At 53.4% G+C, this 26513-nt stretch overlaps 1 protein-coding gene and 1 non-coding gene across 4 annotated transcripts in view; one reads left to right on the top strand and one right to left on the bottom strand.

The window, feature by feature from the left end:
• The window catches only part of PRKCZ (protein kinase C zeta), a 100017-nt gene that overhangs the window by 60763 nt on the left and 12741 nt on the right, over window positions 1-26513 (bottom strand). Inside the window, exon 1 of one of the 3 annotated variants that reach the window (XM_027565156.1) lies at window positions 19621-19935. The exons of 1 other annotated variant lie outside the window; for it this stretch is intronic. Coding sequence is in view for 1 of the 2 variants with exons in the window: in XM_027565154.1 (XP_027420955.1) it covers window positions 2431-2464 (34 nt within the window). In the remaining variant the exon portion in view is untranslated. Of the gene's footprint in view, window positions 1-2430; window positions 2480-19620; window positions 19936-26513 lie in introns of those variants that run through there. One more of the 3 variants, XM_027565154.1, reaches the window with a different exon arrangement.
• LOC113907130 lies at window positions 1024-1129 on the top strand. Its single transcript, XR_003515114.1, has one exon. It is a non-coding gene; the product is annotated as a U6 spliceosomal RNA (small nuclear RNA).

Consider the following 26513-nt stretch of genomic DNA (forward strand, 5'->3'; position numbering starts at 1 on the left):
CCGCCTCAACCCCTGGTGGATCCACAGCATCTTGCTGATCCTCCACTGCTCCCCAGCTAGGCCCTGAAGCCTCCCTTTCCCCACGTGCATACAGCAGGCAAAGCTCAGAGCCAGGTTGCTGCCCAAGCCTCCTCAGGGACACGGGGACCTGATCAGTGGTGACATCAAAGGATGCCCTCAGTGACAAGCTAGCAGGACCTGCCTCTGTGGTGACAGCTGACACAAACCAAGTACTCGTGGACATCAGCTGATCAGTCTTCCTGACAGTCCTCTTCCCTAAACACTGCAAAACACAACACAAGGGAGAGTCACAGCTTCCCTGCACCACCAGCAGCAGAGCCCTCTGTGCAGGGATTCCCGTTCCTGGGTGTATGGGTATGTGTGTGTGTGGTGTGTATATGCATGTGGTGGGTCTATGTGTGGTGTGCGTGTGTGTCTATGTGGTGTCTGTGATTCTATCTGTGTGCATCTGTCTCTGTGTAATGTGTATGTATGTGTGTGTGTCCGTGTCTGAATGTGTATGTATTCTGTATGTGTGTTGTGTCTCTGTGTGTATGTATGTGTATGTGGTATGTGGGGTGTGTGTATGTCTGTGTGCATGTGTCTCTGTGTGTGCATGTGGCGTGTGTGTATGTATGTATGTGTCTGTGTGTGGTGTCATTTGTGTCTTGTGTGGTGTGTACGTGTGTGTGTGTGTGTGCCTGTGTGTGGTATGTGTGTATGTATATATGTGTGAGTGTGTGTGATGTGTGTCTGTGTGTGTGCATGCATGTGCTGCTAACACTCGGGCTGAGGACACAGCAGAGACTGAGGCCAGAGTGGACCCCTGGCTCTGCAAGAGGAGAAGCCAGGAGTCAGAAGTAGACCTGGGGTCTTGCTGCCTCCACGTTTTCTGACTCCCAACTTGCAGCCCAGGACCATTTCTAATTCCCATGGAAACACCGAGGGAGCAGCACGGAAGCCACTTCCCCCAGAATTGTCACCCACAGCTCAGAAATACGTCACCAGCTCTAACACACTAGTGCTGCTTTTGAGCGCCCACTGGAGACAAGCCTCACCGGTACAGAGAAGGTTAGCATGGCCCCTGCGCGAGAATGACACACAAATTCGTGAAGCATTCCATATTTTTTACCACTGTCACCATGACTGTCAAGACACTAGTACTGCTGATGGGCAAAGAAGGTGTCCACAGCGGTATGATCAATAAGAAATGTTATGAAATGGCCTCTCACCTGCGGCGTTCCCAGTACTGACCTCGTCTAGCCCTCCCCTCACCACTCCCCAGTGCTTCTGCACCCCTCTGCTCCCCACCACACTCCCCGCCACACACACCATTTTTATTTTGGGGCCATTACCCCACACCTTATTGCTGCCAAAACCACATGGGTGGGGGGCCCACACTGGATGGACAGACACCTCTGCCCCCAACCCACACCCTCTTGTGTGTGGTTGGAAAACATTTTTGCTTTTCTGAATAAAAAAGGTTCTACTGCAAAAAAAAAAAAAAAGACAAGCTTCACAAAATCCACGTGATTCCATTCCCTGTGCCCACACCTGCCTTCTGAGGAGGCCCAGAGGAGACTCAAGACCAGAGGGGGAAGCAGGAGCTGCCAGACACTGAGACCCGAGCTCTGACCCCTTGGCGGTCAGCCTGTGTCCCAGACACATGGAAACCCCTGCCCCATCAGAGGGACGAAGCCCCAGGGTCACAGAAAGGAAGGAGCAGCTCCTTCCTGGTCACCATCAACAGTACCAAGGGGCTTGTGGGAGACCACAAGAATAGCAGCGAGCCTGGGAAACTGGGCAGAGCTTGTTACAGACAAGAGACTGAAAGAGACCGAAACTGAGCTTTAAGAAAAATGACTGGGGAACAAGAAATTAATTCAAGGCCAAAAACAGCCAATATGGGAGGTGGGAGATGGGCTGCGGTGGGGTGGCTGGGGGAGGGCCGCAGCAGGAGCCTCAGAAAAGACCTGATCACCCCTTGGTGACCACTGTCCATGCTGTGGGCCAGCACAGCACACGTAAGAACACGGCCACATGCAGAGACCACAGGGAGGCCACAGGCCCTGGGACATGCAGTTCAGGCTGGAACCAGGTTTCTTTCATTTCACGCCAAAGATGGGATCTAGGGACAGAAGGGGGCTGCCCCCCAGAGGTGGAGAGGTGATGGCAAAGGAGAACCCCGAAACTGTGCATCAAAATGGAAGGACATGTGGGCTCTCTTGGAAGGTGGCTGCTCCGACATGACAAACCAGGAAGTCACTGGGAAGTCTCTGATGTGACAAACTGGGAAATCACCCACAGCAGGTGCGACAAGGGGGTGTCTGGCAGGAGATGTGGCCCCCAGGTCAGACTGATGAGGGGTGTGGACTGGACCTAGCACTGAGGCCCCTACCTGTGCCCGCATGCAAGCATCTGTGTCCATACCTGTGGTTACCTGGTGCACCCCCTCCAAGGCCATCCAAGTGTGAGCAGGCGCCGGAATAGAGGGGACCAAGTGCTGCAGGCCCTCTGTCCACACCGTCCACGTCCAGCGTGTCCACACCTGTCTGCACAGCACCCACGCCCGCCCACATCACGTCCACACGGTGTCTGCACCCGCCCACCCCTGTCTAAACCCAGGAGGAAGCACTTTTCAAAGGAACAGCAGCTGCCAGCTCAGCCCATGGGCTGCCCGCCTCCTCCCTTTTTTGGGCAGGGATTGCAGAGACTCTGGCTTCAGCCTCCCTCCTGGCGGGAGACCCTCGCAGGTGTTGCAACATGTCTGTGGATCTGCTTCCCGAGACCCGCTACAGGGCGTCCCGGTGCACTGGGGCTGCGCCTACACCTGGACCACAGGGCAGTGCCTGGAGAGCGGCAGGGCCTTCCCTGACCCTGGGGGCCGGCGCGTCAGAGGCCTGCAAGGTTTAAGATGGTGGAGCTGAGTTTAAAGTCTTGGCCGGGACTGAAGTCAGAGCCACCCCCAAACCCTTCCCGACATCTGGGCCTCTCTCCTTTCTGAGCACAGGGCCCAGACTCCCACCCCATGCCCCACCCCACTGCCATCTGCTCACCTTGAAAACCGAGCCTCCAGCTTTCTCAGATAAACCATCCTCTACTGCTTAAAAATAATTAACTTTAAAAGCTCCCTTTGTACAAAAACAGATCAGCTAAAATCCATGAATAATTTATGCTTGTTCTGTTCACTCCCAAGAATGTCGCCGTGGAGCTCAGCGAAGTCTCTGTTCTAAATGGACCCAAGGCCTTCAGATCCACAGGACCCTGGTGAGTCTCCACGGCCCCAAAGCCGAGAAGGCGAAGGTGGTCTGCATTCACCAGCAGGTGCTCCCAGGGGGGCCAGAGCGGAGGGAGGCGCCTGCTCTGGGCTCTGTTCCCCCGGGCTGTCCCGAGGTGGGACCCCGCCGCCTGCCCTCCTCCCAGCGGAGCGGCCCACCGGGTGCAGGGCTTTCTTCCTCAACACCAGGTGTGCCCATCACCCCACAGATGGCCCAGAGCCCTGGACTCATTCCATCTCATTCTGTTATCCCACGGGGTCGCTTCATGTAGCAAAACATGCTGGGGGTTGGGGGGGGTGTTGCTGATGTGACCAAGCATCTAGGGGTTCTGGACAGACAGGGTAGCCGCCACTGGGCAGACCCCACAGGAGCACGGGGAAGGATGTTCTCATGGGGACAGACTGACTGACTCACGGGCCCCCAAGTACCTTCTGATTCAAGAGTCCCTCCTCCACATGAGCCTTTCTCCTTCGTAATGAATTTTTATGCTATAAAAATAGGTGGTAAGAGACATGGAAAATATCAGAAGAACGAAAAGAGAAGGAAAACTGGTCCATCTTCACACTGACATCACAGATGCCCGTCTGTTCTCCACCTGAAGTCAGCTCCTTGGACAACCTTGCTCTGACGTGCCAACCAGTGGGTTCAAGTAGAGAAAGCTGAGCCCAACGTGCACAGCAGTGGGTCAGTCATTATACACCGACCAGGACAATCGACAAATACACAGGCACACAATCCCATTCTAAACTGGGCAAAGGACCTGAACAGATGTTTCTCAAAGACAACATACTGGCAGCCGATGAACGAGAAAAGATGCTCAACATTACTGACCACTAGGGAAACGCCAATCAAAACCACCATGAGACACCACCTCACACCCAATAGGGTGGCTCCCAGAAAACAAGACCAGAAACCAACTGTTGATGAGAAAGTGAAGAAACTGGAAGCCTGTGCACTGTTGGTAGGAATGTAAATTAGCGTGGCTCCTTCGGAAAACAGTCTGGTGGTTCCTCAAAGAATTAAAAATGGACTTATCCTACGATCCAGCAATTCCAATTGTGTGTATATTCCCAAAAGAACTGAAAGCAGGGCCCTGAAAATGTATTTGTACACCCATGTTCAGAGCAGAGTTATTCACAACAGCCAAAAGACAGAAGCAAACCAGTGTCCATCGGTGGGTGATGGATAAGTGAAGTGTGGTCCATCCACACGATGGACGATGATTCAGCCATAAAAAGGAGAGTCTGACACCCACTGCAACATGGGTGAACCTCGAGGACACGGTGCCAAGTGACACAAGCAGACGTGAAAGAACAATGTAAGATGGCACTTCCGGAAGGACCTGGAAGGTGGGTGTCAGAGGGGAGGGGTGCGGAGTGTTTAACGGGATGGAGTTTCAATTTGGGAAGAGGAGAAAGTTCTGGAGACGATCACAGTGATGGCTCCACAACTATGTGAGTACACGTTAACTGCTGACCTGTGCACTTAAAAACGGCTAAAGTGGCAAGTTTTATATGAAGCCTATTTTTTTTCTTGTTGTTCAGTCACTTAGTCATGTCTGACTCTTTGCAACCCCATGGACCACGGCATACCAGGCTCCCCTGTCCTTGACTATCTCCTGGAGTTTGCTCAAACTCATGTCCATTCAGTCACTAATGCCATCCAACCATCTCATCCTCTGTCGTCCCCTTCTCCTTCTGCCCTCAATCTTTCCCAGCATCAGGGTCTTTCCCACTGAGTCAGCTCTTCACATCAGGTGGTCAAAGTATTGGAGCTTCAGCTTCAGCATCAGTCCTTCCAATGTACAGTCAGGGTTGATTTCCTTTAGGATTGACTGCTTTGATCTCCGTGCAGTCCAAGGGACCCTCCAGAGTCTTCTCCAGCACATTTCGAAAGCATCAATTCTTCAGCACTCAGCCTTCAATGTGGTTCAACTCTCACATCTCTGCATGACTACTGGAAAAATCATAGCTTTGGCCATATGGACCTTTGTCGGCAAAGTGAGGTCTGTCTCTGATTTTTAATATGCTGTCTAGGTTTGTCATAGCTTTTCTTCCAAGGAGCAAGTGTTTTTTAATTTCATGGCTGCAGTCACCATCCACAGTGATTTTGAAGCCCAAGAAAATAAAGTCTGTCACTGTTTCCACTTTTTCCCCTTCTATTTGCCATGAAATGATGGGATGCCATGGATCATGGGATCAAGTATATTTTCATCACCATTTTTTAAAACAACAAAAAACAAAGGTGGGCTGGATTTGGTGCGTTGGCCATAGTTTTCTAACCCTTTTTTTAAAGTGTGTCCATGTACATTGGCTGGTCTTCATAAGTGGTCTTTACAAAGTGTATTCAATGATCTGCTTAGATCACAATGTCAAGAAAAACGAAGTTCTGCATATTATACAGAAAACTAAACTAACATGGTGGAAATATCTGGACAGGCTCTCTCTGACACTTCAGCCACGTGAGATCTGAAGAGCAAACCGCATGCTGGACACAGGAAACGAGGCGCAACCCTTCATTCCTACGTGTGTGATGGCCTCTCTGGAGAAGTGTCAGAGGTTTCTTCACGACCACATGAGCTCAGGACTCCCCAGTGACCGGACCCTCCTGTCCAGGAAGGGGCAGCTGCAGAGTAGGACGTCAGAGCCTCACCACGTCCTCCAGGTGGTGTGATGGACCCTGTGGGGACACTGGGCTTGGGGTCCTGGTTAGCAGGGTCCTCTGTGGTCAGTCACACACCATTCACTATAAATCCTCAGGCATTTTTCTTGTTCCCAATTGGGAGAGGACGCCAAGGACAGCTGACCACAAGGATTGCAGACCTGCCAGGCTGTGAACTTGTGCGGACCCCAGGATTCAATTTCTGCAGGTCCCATTCTGGCCAAATTGCATTCCCCCAAACCCAAATGCTAAGTCCTGACCCCCGGTACCTCAGACCGTGCCCTCATTTGGAAATAGGGTCGCTGCAGATGTCTGAAGTTAGAATGAGGTCACAGGGTGGCCCCTGATCCGAATGACTGGTGGCTTTATAAAATGATTCTAAATGATTAAAATACATTGATGTTCCTGGCCAGAGTGATTGCTGGTCTGGGATTCTGCGCCAAGGCAATGACGAGTCGACCAGAGGGGCTGACACAGCGCAGCCCTGGGAACCCTGCCGCCCCCGGGGCCACTAGCAGCTGCTACCCGCCTGCAGCCAAGCTGAAGATGGGGAGGAATTTTAACTAACGTGATGCCTCCACAGCACCATAACATTAGTAAGCACGTGAGACTAGATTAGAATTTAAAAGGATCCACTCACTGGGTAGCTCCGGAAAGGGCAATTAAAATTTTTCCTTTCTGTTTTATTGCCTGTTTCAGATTTTCTGCAGTCAACATGTGCTTGTGGTTTCAACCAGAAATGCTGTCTAAATACAAACTGGAAAGTCCTGTCTGTCTGATTTGGCCTTTTTGTCCACTCCTGGTCACCATTGTTCCCCCCAAGATGGCGAGTGAAGATGCTGCGGTGGCGGAAGCTTCAGGGAGCGGCACACATGATCCAGCCCTGGCTGGCTTGAGGCCCTGGCAGGCTGACCCACATAGCAGGGCTGCCAGTCCTCCCGGGCAGCGGGCAGCATGTGCAGCCCATTGCTGACCAGTCCTGGGGTTGGGGGACCTTTGGTGTTAAGGAGGGGACATCTTCACAGAAGCCCATCTGATAAATGCCCATGGAGACTGCACCTGAGATCAAAGCAGGCCAACTCCAACCTCCAGCACAAGAGTCCTGTGTACTGGGGGGAGAGGAAAGGCTGTGGGGGGGTGGTCTTCATGGAGAGAAGGACAGTATGGAAGAGGTAGGGAGGGATACAGGGCTGGGAGCAGATGGGGAGATGGGGGAGGTGGGGGTGGGGATGAAGAGGGGCGGGAAGGAGACAGGGATGGGAAGTGGTGGGGAGGGAGATGGGGTGGAAGGTGATGGGGAGAGAGACAAGGGTGGAGGGCCTGCCCCCCACCCCAACACAGCTGCCTTTGCAGAGGGAGGTGGGGGCTGGGGCAGAGAGGGCCCCCGACTCTGGCGAGATGGAGATTGGGGGTCATGGGGAGTCAGCCCAGGGAGAGCCCATTTACAGGCTCTGTCAGGCTGCAGGGGCAGGGTCATCAGGTAAGGGGGCGGAGCCTGGGCCAGGTAGACCTGGAGAGGCTGTGACTGTCCTCAGGTCACATGAGAGGGAAAGAGCAGGATGGAGGTAGTAAAGGCCACAGAGAAATGGAGGGCGCAGAGAAAGCCGCTATTCAGCCATGGCTCTGCCTCAGCAGAACAAAGGATGCCTTCAGGCCACGTGTCCAGGCTGCCAACACGTGCCAGTCACCAGGCAGCCAGCCCCTTGTGCCGTCCCCACAGCCCACCTGCAGCCCCACCTCGAAGCCAGGGCTCCCCCCATGGCTGCCTGGACACTGCCTCCACTGCTGCCCCCAGGGCCTCCACACCAGGCACGAGCTCCCTGGGGGCACGAGCTCCCTGGAGGCCAGCCGGATGGGACGTGCCTGCCCCATTAGGACACACATCCTTCCTTGGGGGGTCACTTCTCCACACACAGGGGCAGAAAGATGGTACCCTAACCCCCTAAATGCCGGCTTCAGAAGAAAAACCACCTCGGCTTATTAATTTATTCTTCCCACAAGTCTTCTTGATGACAACACACACATTGCTCAGATACCTTATCACAGCCCTGTGCTAACAACAATAAGAATTTCTGGATGATGAGATAAGACCAAAAAAATGTCCCCTCCCCTCCAAAAACCCCATATTATGCGAGAATAAGGGAATCATTAAAATGCTTTTGAGCAAGGTCTTACCAGTGGCTCGTAAGTGCAAGGACCACCTGGCATCTCAGTTCCCTGTCAACGGTACTACCACCACTGCTCTCTGGGAGGCAGGGCTCTGCCCAGCTGTGGGCACGGTCAGCAGGGCTCTGCCCCGCTGTGGGCACGGTCAGCCTGTGACAACACCATGACTCTAAGCTATGAGGCAGCAAACCTGTCTTTTATTCTGTTTCTCACAGAACTCTGTTTAAAAGCAGATGAGAAGATGAAAGAATTCTCAGGCTCTGCTGTACAACATGGGAATATGGTTAACACCCCTGAACCACACATTAAAAGTGGTTAGGATGCCCTGTTAGAACGACCAAAACCCAGAACACAACGGCACCAAATGCTGGTGAGGACTGGAGCAACAGAAACTCTTCGGTGGCCACTGATGGGGATGCAGATGGTGCAGCCACTTGGGGACACAGTTCAGAGTTTTCTTATGAAACTACACACAGTCTTACCAGACAAGCCAGCAGCCACACTCCTTGGTGTTTACCCAAAGGAGCTGAAGACCATGTCTGTACAAAAACGTGCCCATAGATGTTTACAACAGCTTTATTCATATCCGTCAAAACTCGGAAGCAATGAAGGTACCTTTCAGTGGGTGATGGACAAATAAACTGTTCTAGCCAGACAATGGAAATATTACCCAGCTAAAAAGAAATGAGCCAGGTTTCCCTGGTGGTGTAGTAGTAAAGAATCCACCTGCCAATGCAGGAGATGTTGGTTCAAGCCCTGGTCCGGGAAGATCCCACATGCCACAGAGCACCTAAGCCGGTGCACCACAGCTGCTGAGTCTGTGCTCTCGAGTCTGACAGTGGCAACTACTAAGCCCATGCTCCACAACACAGAGAAGCCAGTGCACCACGATTAGAGAGCAGCCCCCGCTTGCCGCGACGAGAGAAGGCCCACGTGCAGCAGCGAAGACCCAGGGCAGCCAAAAATAAAAATAAATTTTTTTTAAAAAGGAAATGAGCCATCAAGTCATGAAAAGACATGGAGGAAACTTAAATGCATATGACTTAAGTGAAAGATGCCAATCTGAAAAGGCTACATACTGTATAATTCCAACATAAAACAATCTGGAAAAGGCAAAATGCTGGAGACGGTAAAAGATGAGTAGCTGCCGTGGGCGGGGTGACCAGGGGGAGCACAGAAGGCTTTCAGGGCAGTGAAATGCTGTGTGTGATGCAACAGTGGTGGGTGCACATCACTGTACATTTGTCCAAACACACGGAACGCATAACACCGAGAGGGACCCCCAGCGTAAACTGTGGGATCTGGGAGACGTAACAAGGTACCCTCTGGCGGGGGTGTCGATAATGGGCAGGTTGTGTGTGTGGTGGGACATGTGTGGGAACTCTCTGTATCTTTCTTTCAATTTTGCTGCGAATCTAAACTTGTCCTAGAAAATAAAACCTTAATTTTAAAAGAGAATCCTAAGCAGGGTTGAGACAGTGATTTTTATGTCCTGTGTTAAGCGGCGATGGCTGACTGAAGAAGATGTATGAGGGACGAGGGGGCCGTGGAGGGTCATGGATGCTCCGGAGTTGGCTGGTCCCAGCTGCTCTGCAGGACAGAGACCGGCACCTCCATCCCAGCTCTGACGCAGCATCACTTTGTTTGAGGGCACCAGCCTCCAGCAGGGCCAGGGGCTGCTGGTGCTTCTGTGTGACTCACTGTGCTTCACACACTTACAGAAATACTGAGTCAAGTCACACACTGCAAGCATCTCTAAAAACTGCAATGTGAATGAAGGTAACACAAAATTCATGCAGTGTGCATCTATGAGGACCTGGACAGCAAAATGGTAAATGCATGATTATCATCTCAAAGAATATTTAAGATGAGTCACTGCATGAGAAAATTTGAAATATTATGAAGTCTTACAAGTCAAAAATGAAAGAAACTGAGGTTTTTCCAAAATTAGAAAATAATCCTAAAAATAGATGTGACATTTCCAATAATAACTTTTTGTTTATGGGTTCTTTTTGGTCTTTTAGCTCCAGCATGCAAACTCTTCCTTATGTGGGATCTAGTTCCCTGACCAGGGATTGAACCCAGGCCCCCTGAATTGGGAGTGTGGAGTCTTAGCCACTGGACACCAGGGAAGGCCCTCCAATAGTAGTTTGTGGGGGTGAAAAAAAATTTTTTTCTAAATGGCCCCAAAGTAAACTTTTGTCAACTATACAACAGGAAAGTGAAAGTCGTGTCTCTTTGTGACCCCACGGACTGTAGCTTGCCAGGCCCTCCTCCAGGTCTCCCCAACCCAGGGATGGAACCCAGGTTTCCCACACTGCAGGCAGATTCTTCCACCGTCTGAGCCACCAGGGAAGCCCAAGAATACTGGAGTGGGTCAATCCCTTCTCCAGTGGATCTTCTGACCCAGTAATCGGAGCAGGGTCTCCCGCATTGTAGGCGGATTCTTTACTGTCTGAGCCACAAGGGAAACCATATACAATGGGAAAGACTGAGGTAATTATCTTTGAGGTTTCTCTACAGGAAACATTGCAAAACTGTCATTTGAGAAGAAAATTAAAGAAATGTATTATAGGATCATGCCAAGCAGATATTTAATGATGAGTGTAATTAAGGTGATTTTTCAAGATTTTGGAATGCTGTTTGTATTTTAAAAGTTATCATTTAGCTTTACTTCTCATACTAAATACAAATGCACATACATGTGTAAAAGCAGACAAGTGCAGAAAGTACAAGCAAACACATGCACATGTACCAGGCTACTCTTCATGCAGCAGAAAAGGGTGAACAAAACACACATTTCCTCCTGGAGAAGGAAAAGGCAACCCACCCCAGGATTCCTGCCTGGAGAATCCCATGGACAGAGGAGCCTGGAGGGCTACAGTCCATGGGGTCTAAAGAGTCAGACACGACTTAGTGACTAAACCACCACCATCACAAGACACACACACACACACACCCCTATTTTTCCAAAAAGAAACACAGGAAGAATAAGCACAAAAGATGAATGAAATTGGCTGCACATGGGCTGAAGGTACATGATTAGGAATCTTTGTGCAGAGTTTTTATTTTTGATTCAATTCATGTAATATCACAGAATTCCTCAATAAACAAACAAAGATGGGGACATACCCTAAAAGTGAGTGCAGACAGAAAGAAATAAACCCAGCTGACCATTGCATTGACAACACCCAGGGGGCCATGGGGCCCAGGTGACCCCCCAGGAGCCACACTTGAACTGAACCCATGTCAGGGTAGCAGAGTCCAAGGACCAAGGCTGCAAGGGAGGCATGTTGGCACGTAGGCAGGGCACACGTGTCCTGATGCAGTGGACTGGGGCTGAGGAGCCCAGGAGGCCTGAGGCAGGTGTCTGGAGCCAGGGCAGCTCCAGTCCAGGTGGGAGCTCGAGGGTCAGAGCATAAGCCTAGGCCCCACTCCTGGGTGTGAGGGGCACACAGAGCCCAGACCTGCCTCCAAAAGTCCCCTCCACCCCAAGGAGGCCAGGTCCCCGGAGCAGCTCCAGGCTGGACAAGGACCGTGCCTGCTAGTCCCAGAAGCAACTGTGCCAGAAAGTGGGGACCCCCTTAAATGCTGGGGGAACGTGCCCCACATTGGCAGAAACCGCTTCTGCAGGCCCTGCCAGCCAAATGCAGCAAATTGGAGCCTCAAAAGGAATGATAAAAATGAATTTTAATAAACTCACGATTCAGAAAAATCCCAGTCCACATGGATACAATGCAATAAAAAATCTGCCTGTCAATGCAGGAGACACGGGTTCGATCCCTGGGTCAGGAAAGATCCCTGGAGGAGGAAATGGCAACCCACTCCAGTATTCTTGCCCGGGAAATCCCATGAACAGAGGAGCCTGGGAGCTATACAGTCCATGGGCTTGCGAAAGAGTAGAACACACTGAGCCACTAAACAACACCACCACCAGGAAAGGGAGTGACGGCAAGAGAAACTGGCTACATGAGTGCCCCAACAACAACAACCCTCCCACAGAGGCCCACACCACGTGCAGCAGACACACACCCTCAGCCTCCATCCCAGACCTCCCCTCATTCCATGGACCTGGGACACCAGTGCTAGAAGCAGGACCACGGAGTGGGTGGCACCGGCTTGGAAAGGCTGCTCCAGACAACAAAGGATTTGGAAAAAGTGTGATAAACAGCACAGTGTGGCAAGAGGAGGAGGAGTACGTGGTCCACACGGTCTGTTCTGAGACTCAGTGCTTTCAGGAGAGCAACACGTGGAACGCAAACCTGGGAACGGGGTGTTTAAAGCTGGTCTCTGCAGTGTGACAACCCTCACCACGGCTTCAATCAGTCCTGTCACCGTGCAGCCGCTCTGCCCCTGCCCACGTCCTCAGGGCTGCTCCAGGGAGCCACCCACCACTAGGCTCGCCCATCGACTTTGAATAGCAATGGGTACGGCTCTGAAGGGGGCAGCCTGGGGAAGTGGCATTTCTGAGCTGTGGGGATCAACCAGCTGAGACCCGGTGTCCGAGTCGCCCTCTGACCTTCTCTGATGACTGTGCATCTCTTGCCTGCAGTCAGGTCACCGGGCAGCTCCAGGTCGGCTGCAGCAGCAGCATTTGCACCAGGGAAATGGGCAGGAGCGACATGGGAGAGCAAGCTTACACGTTCCAAGTGCTCAGCCGCCTCCAGGGCAAAACAGTCACTGATGCTTAGTCAGCTACCCCGAGTCTCCTGCAAACTCACCTCACACCAGCCAAGGGACACACGGCACCAGTGGAAAGGTGCCCCTGCCTGGTTGATCCTGGATGACTGCTCGGCAGCCCCAGCTCCCCACCCACTCAGGGTTCCCTCCCCAGACAACACCAGAGATGGAGGTGGGGGAGGCAGCCAGGGTTGAAGGGAGCCACATGCAGCCACTCCGGCTCAGGTCGGTCAGGAGAGCAGCCAGAATATGCCTGGGCTCTCCTGGGGCAGCACTGCAGCGTCTGACCTGGGGACTCGCCTGGAGTTGTGACGGCCAGATCAGCCTGTCACCACCACCACTTAACAGGAGGACGGGTGGCAGAGAACTGACCGTGCTCCCTGGGAAAATCCCGTGTCCACAGCCGTAGCTGTGCTGCCCTCCACACCCTCTAGCCCTGGCCACCTCTCCCGGATGATGGGACTGAAGGGAAGTCTGTGTCCCTGTCTGTGGGGGTCGGAGAGCCCTCTGCCTTGCCCCACCATGGGGGCTCCAGGCCTACCACCCACCACTGAGCACCCAGCATCACCCTACTGGCCAGGGTCTGGCCCTTTTGCTCCCCAGGCCCATCACAAGCTCCCAGTGGCCAAAGTTGGAATAATGTGGACAAGAAACAAAATAGGAGCATGAAATTACCATCTGAGAGTCCAGACCAACATAAAGAAGGAAATGGCGTGACATCAAACACCTTGAGTAGAAAAGTCCAGATAATCCACGTGGATACCCCCTCCCCTCAAGGTGGGCTGGGCTGGCTACCTTCCTCAGAAAACAGGGTGAGAAGGGGAAAGAGGGGCTCTACAAGGGGACCCCTGGCAGAGACACCTCAGCCAGGGGTGCAAGGCCACGTCACCTGGTGCCGTGAGCACAGGCGAGACAGCAGGGCCTGGTGCAATGTGCTGAGCAGGGTGGTGGTCCTGCGGTTCCTCTGGAGGCCCTGCCCCAGTCTAAGCATGAGAAAAACATCAGACAAAGCCCAGCAGCAGGGCACCTGACAGACATCTGGCCAGACCTCCTTCACAGGCCAAGGTCACAGAAACAAGGGGGTCTGGGGCCTGTCGCAGCCAGAGGAGCCCAAGCACACATGACGACTGACGTCACATGGGGGCCTGGGTGGGAAATGAGGACACCGGGTGAGGTGGGACAGGAGCCCATGGAAACGGGCCAACACGGGATCAGCGGCCATGACTGGCACACACACTGGTGGTGCTGCGGGACCACCCCGACCTGCCCTAAACCCAAGCCTGCTCTGAAACATGGTGTCTATCAACCCACACACAGAGCTGGGCTGGGAAGAGCCACAGTGCGCCAGCTCTGCTGTCCCCAGCCGCTGGGGCTCCCCTGCTCACCCTCACCCCTCTGGCAGCACCAGTCCTTGTCCCACGGGCACTTGGGCCCTAGGACGCACTGATTCCCAACATCCACACCCACCCACGTTCACCCATGATGGCCTGACCAGCCAAGGTTCTTCTGCACAGTTTTAATCATCTATTAATAGAAGGTGTCCAGGCAAACAGCAGCAGGAACACAGTCACTTACTATGTTCCCTCCAAGACCACAGTCAAAGGAAAAGAAACACCGATAAACCCATCACAGCAAAGAGGAGGTGGGTGATGACACCATGTGGAACCCCGGAAGGCAGCCCCCCAACTGTGGTCACAGGAGACGAGACAGGGAGGAGCCCCTGAGGCCTGACTCGGAGACTCCTAGACTCTAAGGAGAAGACCCCCATCCTCACCTGGGCAGCAGATGGAATGAGGGCCTGACCCAGGGGGATGGTGGCAGCCTGGTCACACAGTATGAGACCCCAGCCTCCTGGGAGTAGCCCAGTGGGGATACCAAACTGGCCATCCTTATGGGCTGGTGATCGTGGGTCACAGGGGCCGATGGAAACCTCCCGGCAAAATAAGCTGCGAAAAAGAACCTAGGTGGACATGGAACCATGGGAAGGGATGAAGAACATGTTTAGAATGAAGACACCAGCTCCTCTTTCACCCACCCCCCTCTGCTCCCACTGGCTATGGGTGCCAGTGTCTCATTCACGAACTAGGTCCTCGAAGTAGTGGGGACTTGAGCTCACAATCACACTCCATTTAAGAGGGTCTGAGTGGGAGCCAAACTCTCAGCAGAGAGCCTAGACTTGGACCCAGCCTGCGGAAGATGAATCCCAGCTCTGCCAGGCACAGCTGTGTGATTTGGGAAAATGATCTGACCTCTCTGTGCTGTGGGTGGCATTCTCTCCACAGAACACAGACAACAGCAGCAGGTGCCCAGAGAGGATCGTGAGGACTAAAGCGTTCATGTGTGTGAAGCCTTAAAGCCATCAAAGTGCTCAGTGACTCACTGTGTATTACGGCGCCTCTCGCCACAATTAATAACCTCAAAGCAACACTACGATCATCCAGCTCTGAAACAAGGGCAGAACAGTCTATTCCAGGAATGAACCTTCAGAGAACAAAACAGAACTCTTAAAAAATAAGGATAAGACAACACACTTAATAGATGGTTTGGATGAGAAAAATTAAAGGTATCACCTAGAAAATAAAACAGAAGTGGAAAACAGAAAATCATAGAACCAGTCCAAGAGTTCCAACAAACCACTGGTGGGCATTCTAGAAAAGGGTACCAGAGGGGAGTGAACCGTCAAAGGAATAACTGAACAGAAGGGTCCCACCAGGAATGCCTGGCGCGTCCATGCTGAAAGTTCCAGCACAGGAAACAAAGCACCTCTCATCGAGTCACGTTGTCATGAAACTTGAGGATATAGGAAACGAAAGATCCTAGAAACCTTCAGCAGAAAAAAGATCCCACAACAATCAAACTGGCCTCTGACTTCATGATCAGACCAGAAACCAGTGGGCCATGGTCAGTCCCTTCAATGTGCCAATGGGGGTGATTCTAACATAGGCTTCTATACCCAGCTAAACTATCACCAAGTGTTCTACTCAGGTAAACGCACATCCACTCCAGGTATCAAAAGACTTACTCTCCTTTCCCTCCAGACCCCTTTCTCAGAACGTATCTGGAGAACATCTTAACCGGAGACCAGGCCAAGAAAGAGGACAGGGGGCAAGGCCCAGAAAGGTCAGGTCATTTTCCCAAATCACAGGATGGAGGATGGACCAGGGATGAAAGAGGCAGATAAAGCAGAGCAGTGGGAGATCCAGGGATGAAAGCAAAGAGAGGTCCTGGGTATGCTGTGTGGGGCCTGGGGGTGCCCAGGAGTGTTGCCCATGTACTGAGAAGATTGTGGGAATATTTCAGGCAGGACTTCTAGAAAATTCTAAGGAAGAAAATCAAGACAAGTATCAACAGCAAGAGAAACTACAAGCTGTGCAAGACAGGAAATATGACGCTGGTGGCTCTTAAACATTTACTTGTGCATTAAGTTGTTGTTTAGTCACTGAATTATGTTTAGTCACTAAATTATGTCTATCTCTTTTGCAATGCCACGGACTGTAGCCTGCCAGGCTCCTCTGTCACTGGGATTTCCCAGGCAAGAATTCCGGAGTGGGTTTCCAAATCCGTCTGCAGGGGATCTTCCTGACCCAGGGACTGAACCTGTATCTCCTGCATTGGCAGGCAAATTCTTTACCACTGAGCCACCAGGGAAGCCCCATGAACGATCTACGTGAATGTTTATGTCACGTAGACATAAACAGTCAGTGACTAAACAATCCCACTGGGGGCAGAGGGAAGGAGTGCTGCACTGCCGCGTCCAGAGACATGACAGAACAAGAAACACCTCTGACGGAAATGCAAGATTCAGAAATGCAGAAACATGTGCCAAGGGTGGGGGAGAGGCAGTGATACCAGTTTTCTCTCTTTAAGCCACATGGACTATTCAGCACCTTAAAACAGAAATACATAAAACTCAAATTTAAATTCAAGATGTGAAAACAATACATCACACAAACCGTACACACGAGCACATCCCGACCAGGACGAGATGTCCACCCTGTTTGACATGACCTCGTTCCAGCCTCCTGACAATCCCATGTCAAAGAAAAAGAAACCAAGGCACAGGGCAGGAGGGCCATGGGGCAGGTGACCAGGGCAGCCCTGGGGTGCTGACTGCAGTTCCCCTCAGGGTGCCCACACACAGAGACACTCCTTGCTGCTGCAAATCAACTCTTCAACTTCCCGGAGAAAGCACATGAAAAAGAGCAACCTTTAAAAAGACCACACACATAACTACCAAATTAAACAGTAAAACACAAATTCAGGGTCCCCCCAGCCCCAGCATCCCGTGCACAATCTCTTGTTCACCCCATAAACCATCATGGAGTAAAATGAAAATGAAGCAGCCTCCATGGCCATCAGATCACAGCCTCTGAGATAATCTCCAAGAAGGCTGGTTAGTCGTCAACCTGGATCCTCACCCCTCCTGATCGGGGGCCTCTTGGAGGAAACGGAGACTTGCAGGCTCGTGGTTCAGCAACTGGGGCTAGGGATGAGGGGGTGTGGAACCCGACTGGGCCCAGGCAGAATGAACAAGGTGGCCTACTCCACATTTTAGGATGATCCTAAAAATAAACCGCCACGTCCACATGCATGGCGGGGATTCTGCAGTGCCACCTCCTGAGTGAAAGATAACAGCCATGATTTGGGGACCAAAACAACTCGAAAGCTGGATGAGTTGCCGGTTCAGGTGGCTGATCTTAGACAAAGCTGTTCCTGCCCTTTGCACAGAACAGCCAGCTTTTATGGTCAGAAAGCCTGCCTGGGGCCCCACCCCCACCCCAGCATGAAACACACATCTGACCCTTCTGGAGCTGTGGCCCCAAGTGCTACTTGCCCCCCAGAAGCAGAGGCCCAGCAGCACGAGGCGTCTACTAAGGGGGGGGGGGGCCAGACCTACTGGTCCCTCACCCCAAACGTGCCATTCCCAAGATCTAGGCAAGGAAATACAGAAAGGAACTGATCTCTGTTCTTGGCTGTAGACACAGTGACATGACACCTGGAAGGAGGGTCTGTCCTCCAAGGACTGGCGTCACCAGGCCTTGGCTCCAAGGGCAGCACTTAGGACAGTCCCCTCACCCTGGGCCGCCCCACAGCAGCAGGAGACAGGTGCCCCCGGGCCTTAGGATGCTCAGTGGGGCTTGGGGCCTGAGCCAGGCACCTGCCAGCTGGAGCACTGAGAAGGACAGACCTCACAACGGACGGACTGCCGTGGGCCCCGCTTCATTCTAGGGCATAGACACATCCCCCAAACTCACTGCACAAATGTGAAAAGGGACAAGACAGGAAGATGGGGATCTTCTGAAGCAGGCTGTCTCTGTGGGGCCCCAGGCCAGCGCCCAGGGAGGGGGCCTGAGGGTGGCATCTGCCCAGGAGGGCTCCTCGCTGCTCCGTGTGACCGACTGAACAGCAGGCAGCCTGGAGGTAAAGTCAGGTAGGTTACACAGCTCACGCTCCTTACGTAAGTGTCAGCGGCTCTCAACTCTGTGAAGGCGGTCTATCGGTGGCTGACGCAGTGGAGACAGGAGTGAGAAAGCCACACAGATGGGACCAGGACACGGATACAGGTGGGCCCCACTACAACCCCACCTGGCAGTGCCAACGCAGACAGGATGGCTGCGGTTCTGGCGGGCTCACTCTTCCAACCGGTCCCCCATTCATGGCTTTGACTAGACCCAGCCGAGGCATTGGGCCCCAAGGCCACGTCCTGAGCCCCCGGGCAGCCTGCCTGTACCAAGGGTCCCACCAGCCCTGCACAGGCGGCGCGTGATCATGAATGGGAACAGGCCGAGACGGCCCAGAGAAACTATGACACAGCTAATTTCTGCTCCGTGGCCACACACATGCGAGCAACTCCCGCTCCATCTCCCCTGCCATGCACCCCTCCAGTGCATCCCAAATTCTATGATTTATCCGAGTCACCCCCACACCCTGGACTGGCTGCAGAGCGGCCAGATTTCAAGGGTCCTGCTTCTGGGGGAGGGGCGGCCCTGCCTGAACAGCCTCCTGTCACCCCAGCACTGTCCACATGGGGGGACCTGCTCCCCGCCGGCCTAGTGGGGGGCTGCCTCCTGCTTCTTTTGTTTTTTGCAAAAACATCTTGCAAAATGGACGTCAGAGGAGCACCCACATCCCCCTGTCCCCACCAGCGACTCGCAGACCCAGCATCCGCGTGTACCTCCCACCATGTCAGGACGAAGAAGCCGAGACCCAGCCGCACTCGCTGCCAACAGCCCAGGGCCGGGTGGAAGAGCCACACTGACACGACCCGCTGTCCACGGGACTGCCAGGGCCGCGGGAGCGCAGCTACTCTGTGGACAGGGCTCAGGGCGGGGAAACAGGTGCCGGCCACGGCCAGCCTGGGCGGCCCCATCTCGGTAGCTGCCCACACTCGGGCGGCAGCGACGCGGAGCGCAGAGCAGGCAACGCACATGCACACTTGCGCCCAGGCCCTCCATGGAGGAGCCCAGCAGCAGGACTCCCAGAAGCGAGTGAGCAGGGCCCCCGGGCGAGGGTGTTGGATGAAAACGAGGCTGCTCCGGAGCCAACCAGCCGCCAGGCCTCGGGCACACACCGTCCATCTCAGGGGCACCTTTCCTCCCCCGCCCCCGCATCAGCCGCATCCCTCGCTGGGCAGGCTCTCCTGGGGCTTGTTTTTCTAAAACCTGTCACCCCACAGTGCTGCTCCCCCCGCGGCTCAGCTTGGAGCTGCAGCAGCCACATCCCTGCCCGGGCCAGCAGCACCAGCGCGCCCATGTCTGGAGCATCCATGCAGCGGGGAGGCTGCGTCCGGACACAACCGCTGCCTGCACGCCGCCGGGCGATGCACGTTACTCACCGGGCTTTCTTCTCCTGCCTCCTCGGCAGATTCTTTATGCTCTACGGAGCGGTGGGCGTGAAAGAAGGCATCCTCCTTCCGTGAACGCGCGGACGCTGCCCTCTGCTCCCCGTGGGCCCTGACAATAGGCGGAGGGGTTCACACACCAGGGCAGATGGATATTTAAAGGAAGGCTGGCCGGCCCGACCCCCGCCTCTCACATCCCTGCCTCCTCATGTCTCCAGGCCCGGGTGGTACCCGGCTCCCCGGGGAAGCTGGAGCCGGCAGCTGAGGCACCGACTAAAACATGGCCTGGATGCCGAGGAGCTGACGTCACGGGAGCACAGCGTCTCTGCGTGGAGACGGACCTCAGGAGCCGGGGCAGCAGCTCGGCCTCTGAGCCTCCCAGAAGCGGCGTCTGTGGGGAACAGACCCAGTGGGGCCCCAGCCTGTCACACGCCAGGCTCGCTGGCCGAGTGACAGTAGCCCCGGATTGTGGGTGACCTCTGACCTGGCTCTGCAGAGGCCAAGAATGGGTCCAACACAAATGCTCACAGGTCCCGGGCTCCCGGGTGCCAGAGCTGGGGGGAGGGCAAGAGGGAGGCCTGGTTCTGGCCAGTGAGGTGAACGGGACCAGGGTCGGGAGGTGTCTGGGTGCTGCTGCTGCTCCGAGGGGTGGGGGTGGGGGGAGCAGGAAGGGCAGAGATGAGGGAACCAAGGTCCCAGAGAGACGAGCACTGGGGTGACCAGCCTGGAGTCACACCCACTCCAGCCTCAGGCAAGAGGTGGGCCCCAGCAGGTGGCCTTTGTTGTGCCGGCTACGGCCAGAGCAGACCTCTGGGCCCCGACAGTCACTCGGCTCCCCCACGTGACATCTGGTCCTTGCCAGCTTCTCCTTCCAATTCCAAAATCACGAGGGGACTCAGCCGACCTCCCTGGACCCCCAGAAGCCTATGCCGACCCTGCCTAGACCCCCAACTGCCTGAGCTGACCTGTGCATCCAGGCTCCACGCTGGGAGCCCAAGAGGTCTGTGAAGCTTCTCCCCCTAACCTCCAGGCAACACCAGGGCTGGGAAGGGGAGCAACCCTTCTGCAATGGGTTCTAGGCAAGTGGCCAGCTCAGGAGTCTACACTTCTCTGTGTTCCCAACACAGAATCTGACCAAAGCTCTGGGTTCGAAACCCAGCTCCTTCCCTCACTCTGGCCTAAAGTCACCTGGGAGAGTTGAGTCGTCAAGTGATGGCGTCTGAAACTCATGTGACTTTGGAAGAACCAGTGGAACAGAAGGTTCCCAGAAGACACAAGAAACTGTCCATTGATGACACCTCGTGAGGGCACAGCCCTGTTCCCCATTCACCCCCCGTTTCTGCATGGTGGCCAATTTCACACGACATGACACGTGAGGGCCCAACATATTCATTACTGGACCTCTACTGGAAAGGTCTGCATCACCCTCAGGCTATCAAACCACAAAATCACAGACCCACCACCTCTACTGGGGGCTTCAGTGGGAAACGCATCTACCCTGAGTCCAACAGGTAAACCCAAGTAAGTTGAGCTGGACATCAGTTACCACCTTTCAGCCCACTCTCCTCCAGTCATTCCAAATGTGCAGCTTTGCAGAGCTCTAGAAAACCCAGGCTAAACTGGGGGACTGTTCATTTTAATGGCAGTCCATTTTAGATAGAAAAGTAGCTTTTCTAGGTTACAGATAACCTGAGACAAAGCTGAATGAAACTGGACTTTTAATAAAGCAATACACACACATATAAATACCAGGGAATAACAAGCGTCTGTTACCTTGGAAGGATTCAGTGGTAACTAGTCCAGCCCTGCCAGCTTGACCCCCCACCCTGAGTGCCCCCCGAGCCCCTCACTCAGGCTGGGTCTGGCTCTTGTCCTCTCATCTGAGGATGCTGGGTGGCCTTGAGCACACGATGGCAGGGCAACTTGCTCCCCCTAACCCACCAGCGGGGGCAGGGGAGGCAGAGAGCTGATCTCACCAGGCACCAGCCCGTTCTCGGAGCCCTTCTAGCTCTCTTATTGCTCACATGGCGTCCGAGGGGGTGGTCACTCCAGATCCTTTCCACAGCAGGGGGAGCTGAGGCACAGAAAGCCACCCCCGCCTGCCCAGAGCCGGGGTCTGGCCCTAACAGCACAGAAGCAACCCCTTTTGTGGTCTTACAAACACGCCTGAGTCCACAGAACTGCCCCTGCTTGCCTGGGTGGGTTGTGGCCATGGGAGATGCGCCTCAGCACGGCCTCTCCTGCACAGCTCTGCTCCTGGGTGGGTATCCAGCATGACTGGGAAGCACACAAAGCTTCAGAGCCAATAAAGAGACAGACAGCAGTTCTGGGCCCACCGGGCGGGGATGTGAGGGAGAAGGGTGGGCCCTAGCACGAGCTCCATCCTCCTCCACAGCCCCTGGCAAGGCCACCCCTTCCTCTGCACCCCACTATGGCTCCTGCAGCCTGTGGCTGACCCCACTAGCCCCAACCTGGCGCCACTCCATGGTCACCACTCCTCCGGGCTTCTGGAGGAACCTGTCCAGGTGAGCCGAACTGAATGTCCCTTCAGCTTCCCCTCCAGAGGCTGACTGGCATGTACCTTCTTTAACACCTTGGGTTGTGAAAGCTTCCTTGTGGCTGGAGTAGAAAAAGGAATGGCTTGGGGCCCAGATGCAGGGACAGCAGGGGCAAGCCTGTCACCTCCCCAACCTCACTGATGAGGGGCTAGAGGGCTTCAAAAGCTCCAAAGGCCAGGACCCCTGACAGGCCAGAAAGCCCAGCTCAGTCCTGGGCCACGGGGGCTGGCAGGGGCACAGCTGCGGGCAAAGCCATGTATCAAACAGCCCCTGACCCCCTCAGACTGCACCTCCGGACCAGAGGGGTAGGGCTGGACAGGGTCCTGGCTCCTCAGGGTCTGACCAGGTACAGTCTCCTTGCCCTGGGCACCAGTCCCACAGGCCAGCCACCCGGGTGACAAGCAGGGTCCTCTGCAGGGCTGCCTGCCTCCAGGGAGCAGGCTGGAGAAGGGCCGTCCTACACCAGCCAGTCCACCCGCCATCCAGGGACACCTCCTCACTTGAGTGCATGGACAGGGTGGGGCCAAGGACATGAAGCAGTCAGGGTGCCAGTGCCTGGTTCCCATGGCCTCGAGGGACACCCCCGGCTTTAAGACAGGCTGCCGCGCCACACACCCCCAGGTTCAGCTTTTCTCTGAGACCATTAAGGACTGAGAAGCTTTCCTTTCTGTACCCCTTCCCAGGGGGTCACCTGAGTGCTAGCAGTGTCCATGGCTAGCTCCATGTGACAGGGCCTCTGGCACGACTCCTCCTCCAGGAAGCCTTCCTGGGGCCAACGCTCACTACCCCCAGGGAAATCCTCAAGTTGACAGAAAGGGCTTCTTTACTATATCTATTCTGCTCTGTAAGTGCCCCCAGCTGTCTTTCAAGACACACTGAATGACCGCTCCCTCCACAGAGGTGTTAGCGCTCTCACAACCGTGTCTGATTCACAGCCCCATGACCCCATTTTATGGATAACAGTGGGTCCATCATCTGCTCACTGGTGGAGCCCTGGCTGCCACCTGGGCACTTGCCTGATTCCCAGCCGCACACATGCAGCCCATACCTACCAAGGGAGGCCACTCCACTCCACCCCTAGGCTGGAGTCAGGTCCCTAGAAAGAGGCCCCAGGGCTGGCAGAAGTGGCCGATGGGGCTCCAGTCACATTGTGGGGAGTGTGGCCGGATGATAAGGACAGCAGCCATCAGAGGGGCCAAGGGGGCAGTGGGCAGCAGGACCCCAGTGTCCTTGGAAGCAGGGCTGAAGGCCTCAGCCATGCTTATCCCCTGCTGGGCCTGCTCCCTGCTGGAGGACCCACAGTCTGTGCACAAGTGACCAGCACAGGCAATGTGAAAATGTTAAACAGATCTGACCATACTTAACACAAAAATCAAACATGAACGTCTCCATGTGAACAGAGGCAGGATGACCCACACAACAGAGGAGCCCCCCCACCCACCAGCGCAGGACGGACAATGCACAGAGGGGCTGACATAAGCCTGCTGGGGACCATGAGGTCACAAAGCCCCTCTGTGCTGCAGCCACCCCTGCCCAGAGCCAGCAGGTGGCCCCCTCAGGCCCCTGCACTGCCACGTCATTCCTGGGCTCCAACAAGCCACCCAGAGCCACTACTGGCCAGGGGTTCTGCCTGGCCCAGGGATGTCACCAGCAAGCTCACCTCTCCCCACAAAGACCCAGCCCACCAACCACTAAGACCCCCTTATCCTGTCAGGCGCCCAACCCAAAAGCCCTAGAAACGTGCTTCCACTTGGTGGCAGGGAGCCACCAAGCCCCTAGCTGCCACACCAGGGAGCACGGCTCTCTGGCTGAGCCACTGGCCTGTTCACCTCCATTGCCTGTAGCCCCCAGGCAATACAGGGCTCTATTCACCCAGGAACTGGGCGGGAGCCAGACCCCTTTAAAGTGGGCACCTCATGGGCTCTGCTGACAGTTTATTCTTATGATGCTTCTACACACACAGACTCGAAAAATTCTTTGTGCTGTGGCCAGAACAAAATTACCAATCCACTGTTTCAAAAACCTATAATCTCTGCATGAATGTCCACAATACCCGAGATGCAGAAACAACCCAAATGTCCATCAGTGAGTGAATGGATACGTAAGATATAACAAAACACCCAGCGGAATACTACTCAGCCATAAGAAGCAATGACGGTGCAGTCAGACTGGAAACAAACAATGAGACCAAGGGCTTGAACAACACAAGAAGCCAAGGAGACGTGATGGACACACACACAGAACCACCCCCAAGAGCAGCACACGTCCTCGGGTACAAAGGGACATCTCCAGAACAGACCATGTCAGGCCACACAGTAAGTCTCAATCAAGTTTTAAAGGACAGATATCATACAAACTATAATCTCTGACCACAGCAGAATCAAGTTAGAAATTAACAACAGGAAAGAAACCTGGAAAAATCACAAATGCGTGGAAACTGAACAACACATTCAAACAACCAGTGGATCAAAGAAGAAATTACAAGGGAAATAAGAAAATACTCAGAGACAAACAAAAACACAGCATACCAAAACCCAAAGGATACAGAGAAAGCAAAGCTAAGTGGGAAACTGACAGCTATAAACCCTTTCTTGTAAAAGCAAGAAAGATCTTAAATCAACAGTCTAACTATACACCTTAAGATCCGAAACTTTGTTGTTGTTCAGTGGCTAAGTTGTGTCTGACTCTTTGCAACCCCATAGACTGCAGCGCGCCAGGCTTCTCTGTCCTTCACCATCTCCCAGTTAGCAGAAGGAAATAATAAAGACCAGAGCAGAGATAAACAAAACAGAATAGAAAAACAAAGGAAAATCAGTGAAACCATTTTTGCTGAAAAGATCAACAAAACTGATCACCTTTCAGCTAGATGGAAAAAAAGTGAAAGTGAAGTCGTGTCTGACTCTTTGCGACCCGGTGGACTGTAGCCCACCAGGCTCCTCCGTCCATGGGATTCTCCAGGCAAGAATACTGGAGTGGATTGCCATTTCCTTCTCCAGGGGATCTTCCTGACCAAGGGATCAAACCCAGGCCTCCTGCACTGCAGGCAGATGCTTTAGCCTCTGAGCCACCTGGGAAGCCCACACAGTGGAAGTGCAGGCTTAACCAGTGATGCCCCAGAAAAAAGAAAGGCTCAAATTACTAAAATCAGAAATGAAAACGGGAACATTACTCGTGATTTCACAGAAATAAAAAGGACTGTAAGGGAGCGCTGTAAACAATTGTATACCAACAAACTGGATAACTGAGATGAAATGCACAAATTCTGTGTTTCCTAGAAACATAGGACCTACCAAGATTAAGTCATTAAGAAACAGACAATCTGAATAGACCTGTAACCAGTTAGGTTAGTTGCCGGGCCGACTCATTGGAAAAGACCCTGATGCTGAGAAAGATTGAGGGTAGGAAGAGAAGGGGGTGACAGAGGATGAGATGGTTAGATGCCATCATTGACTCAATGGACAGGAGGAGTTTGAGCAAACTGCAGGAGACTGAAGGAAAAGGAAGCCTGGTGTGCTGCAGTCCATGGGGTTGCAAAGAGCTGGACACAACTGAGCAACTGAATAAGAACAAATAACTAGTAAAGTGAATCAGTAATTTAAAAATAATAATAATCTCCTGACAAAGGACAGTCCTGGACCTGAGAGCTATGCTGGTGAATTCTACCAAACATTTAAAGAAGAACTAACACCAATCTTCCTCTTCCAAAAAACTTAAGAGCAAGGAACACTTCCTAACTTATTCCAGAAGGTGGATTTACCCTAATGCTAGAGTCGGACAAAGACACTACAAGAAAAAGAAGACCAAGGACCAACATGCCTTATGAAAAATCCTCAACAAAATACTAGCAAACCAAACCCAGCAGCATATTAAAAGAACTATACACCATGACCAAGTCAGATTTATTCCTGGAATAAAAAGATGAACAATCAATGCGACAAACCACATTAATAGAACAAAGGGAAAAAAATGATAATTTCAATTGATGCAGAAAAGGCACTTGACAAGCTGAAAATCCTTTCATGATAAAAATATTCAACAAACTAGGCACAGCAGGTACCTGATCTGGTTTTTACTCATACTACCAATTCTGACACCATCTACCTGCAGGCAGTGGCCGACCCCATACGTTAAGGGCTCAGTTCTACAAGACTGCCCTCCAACCCAACTGCAGACACCAACCGCCAGTCCAGGCTAATGCCTGGGCTTCTGACCCACAGATCAGTTCAATTCAGTCACTCAGTTGTGTCCAACTCTTTGCGACCCTATGGACCGCAGCACACCAGGTTTCCCTGTCCATCACCAACTCCCAGAGCTTGCTCAAACTCAAGT

The sequence above is a fragment of the Bos indicus x Bos taurus genome, chromosome 16 (assembly GCF_003369695.1).
Source record: "Bos indicus x Bos taurus breed Angus x Brahman F1 hybrid chromosome 16, Bos_hybrid_MaternalHap_v2.0, whole genome shotgun sequence".
Classification (NCBI taxonomy): Eukaryota; Metazoa; Chordata; class Mammalia; order Artiodactyla; family Bovidae; genus Bos; species Bos indicus x Bos taurus.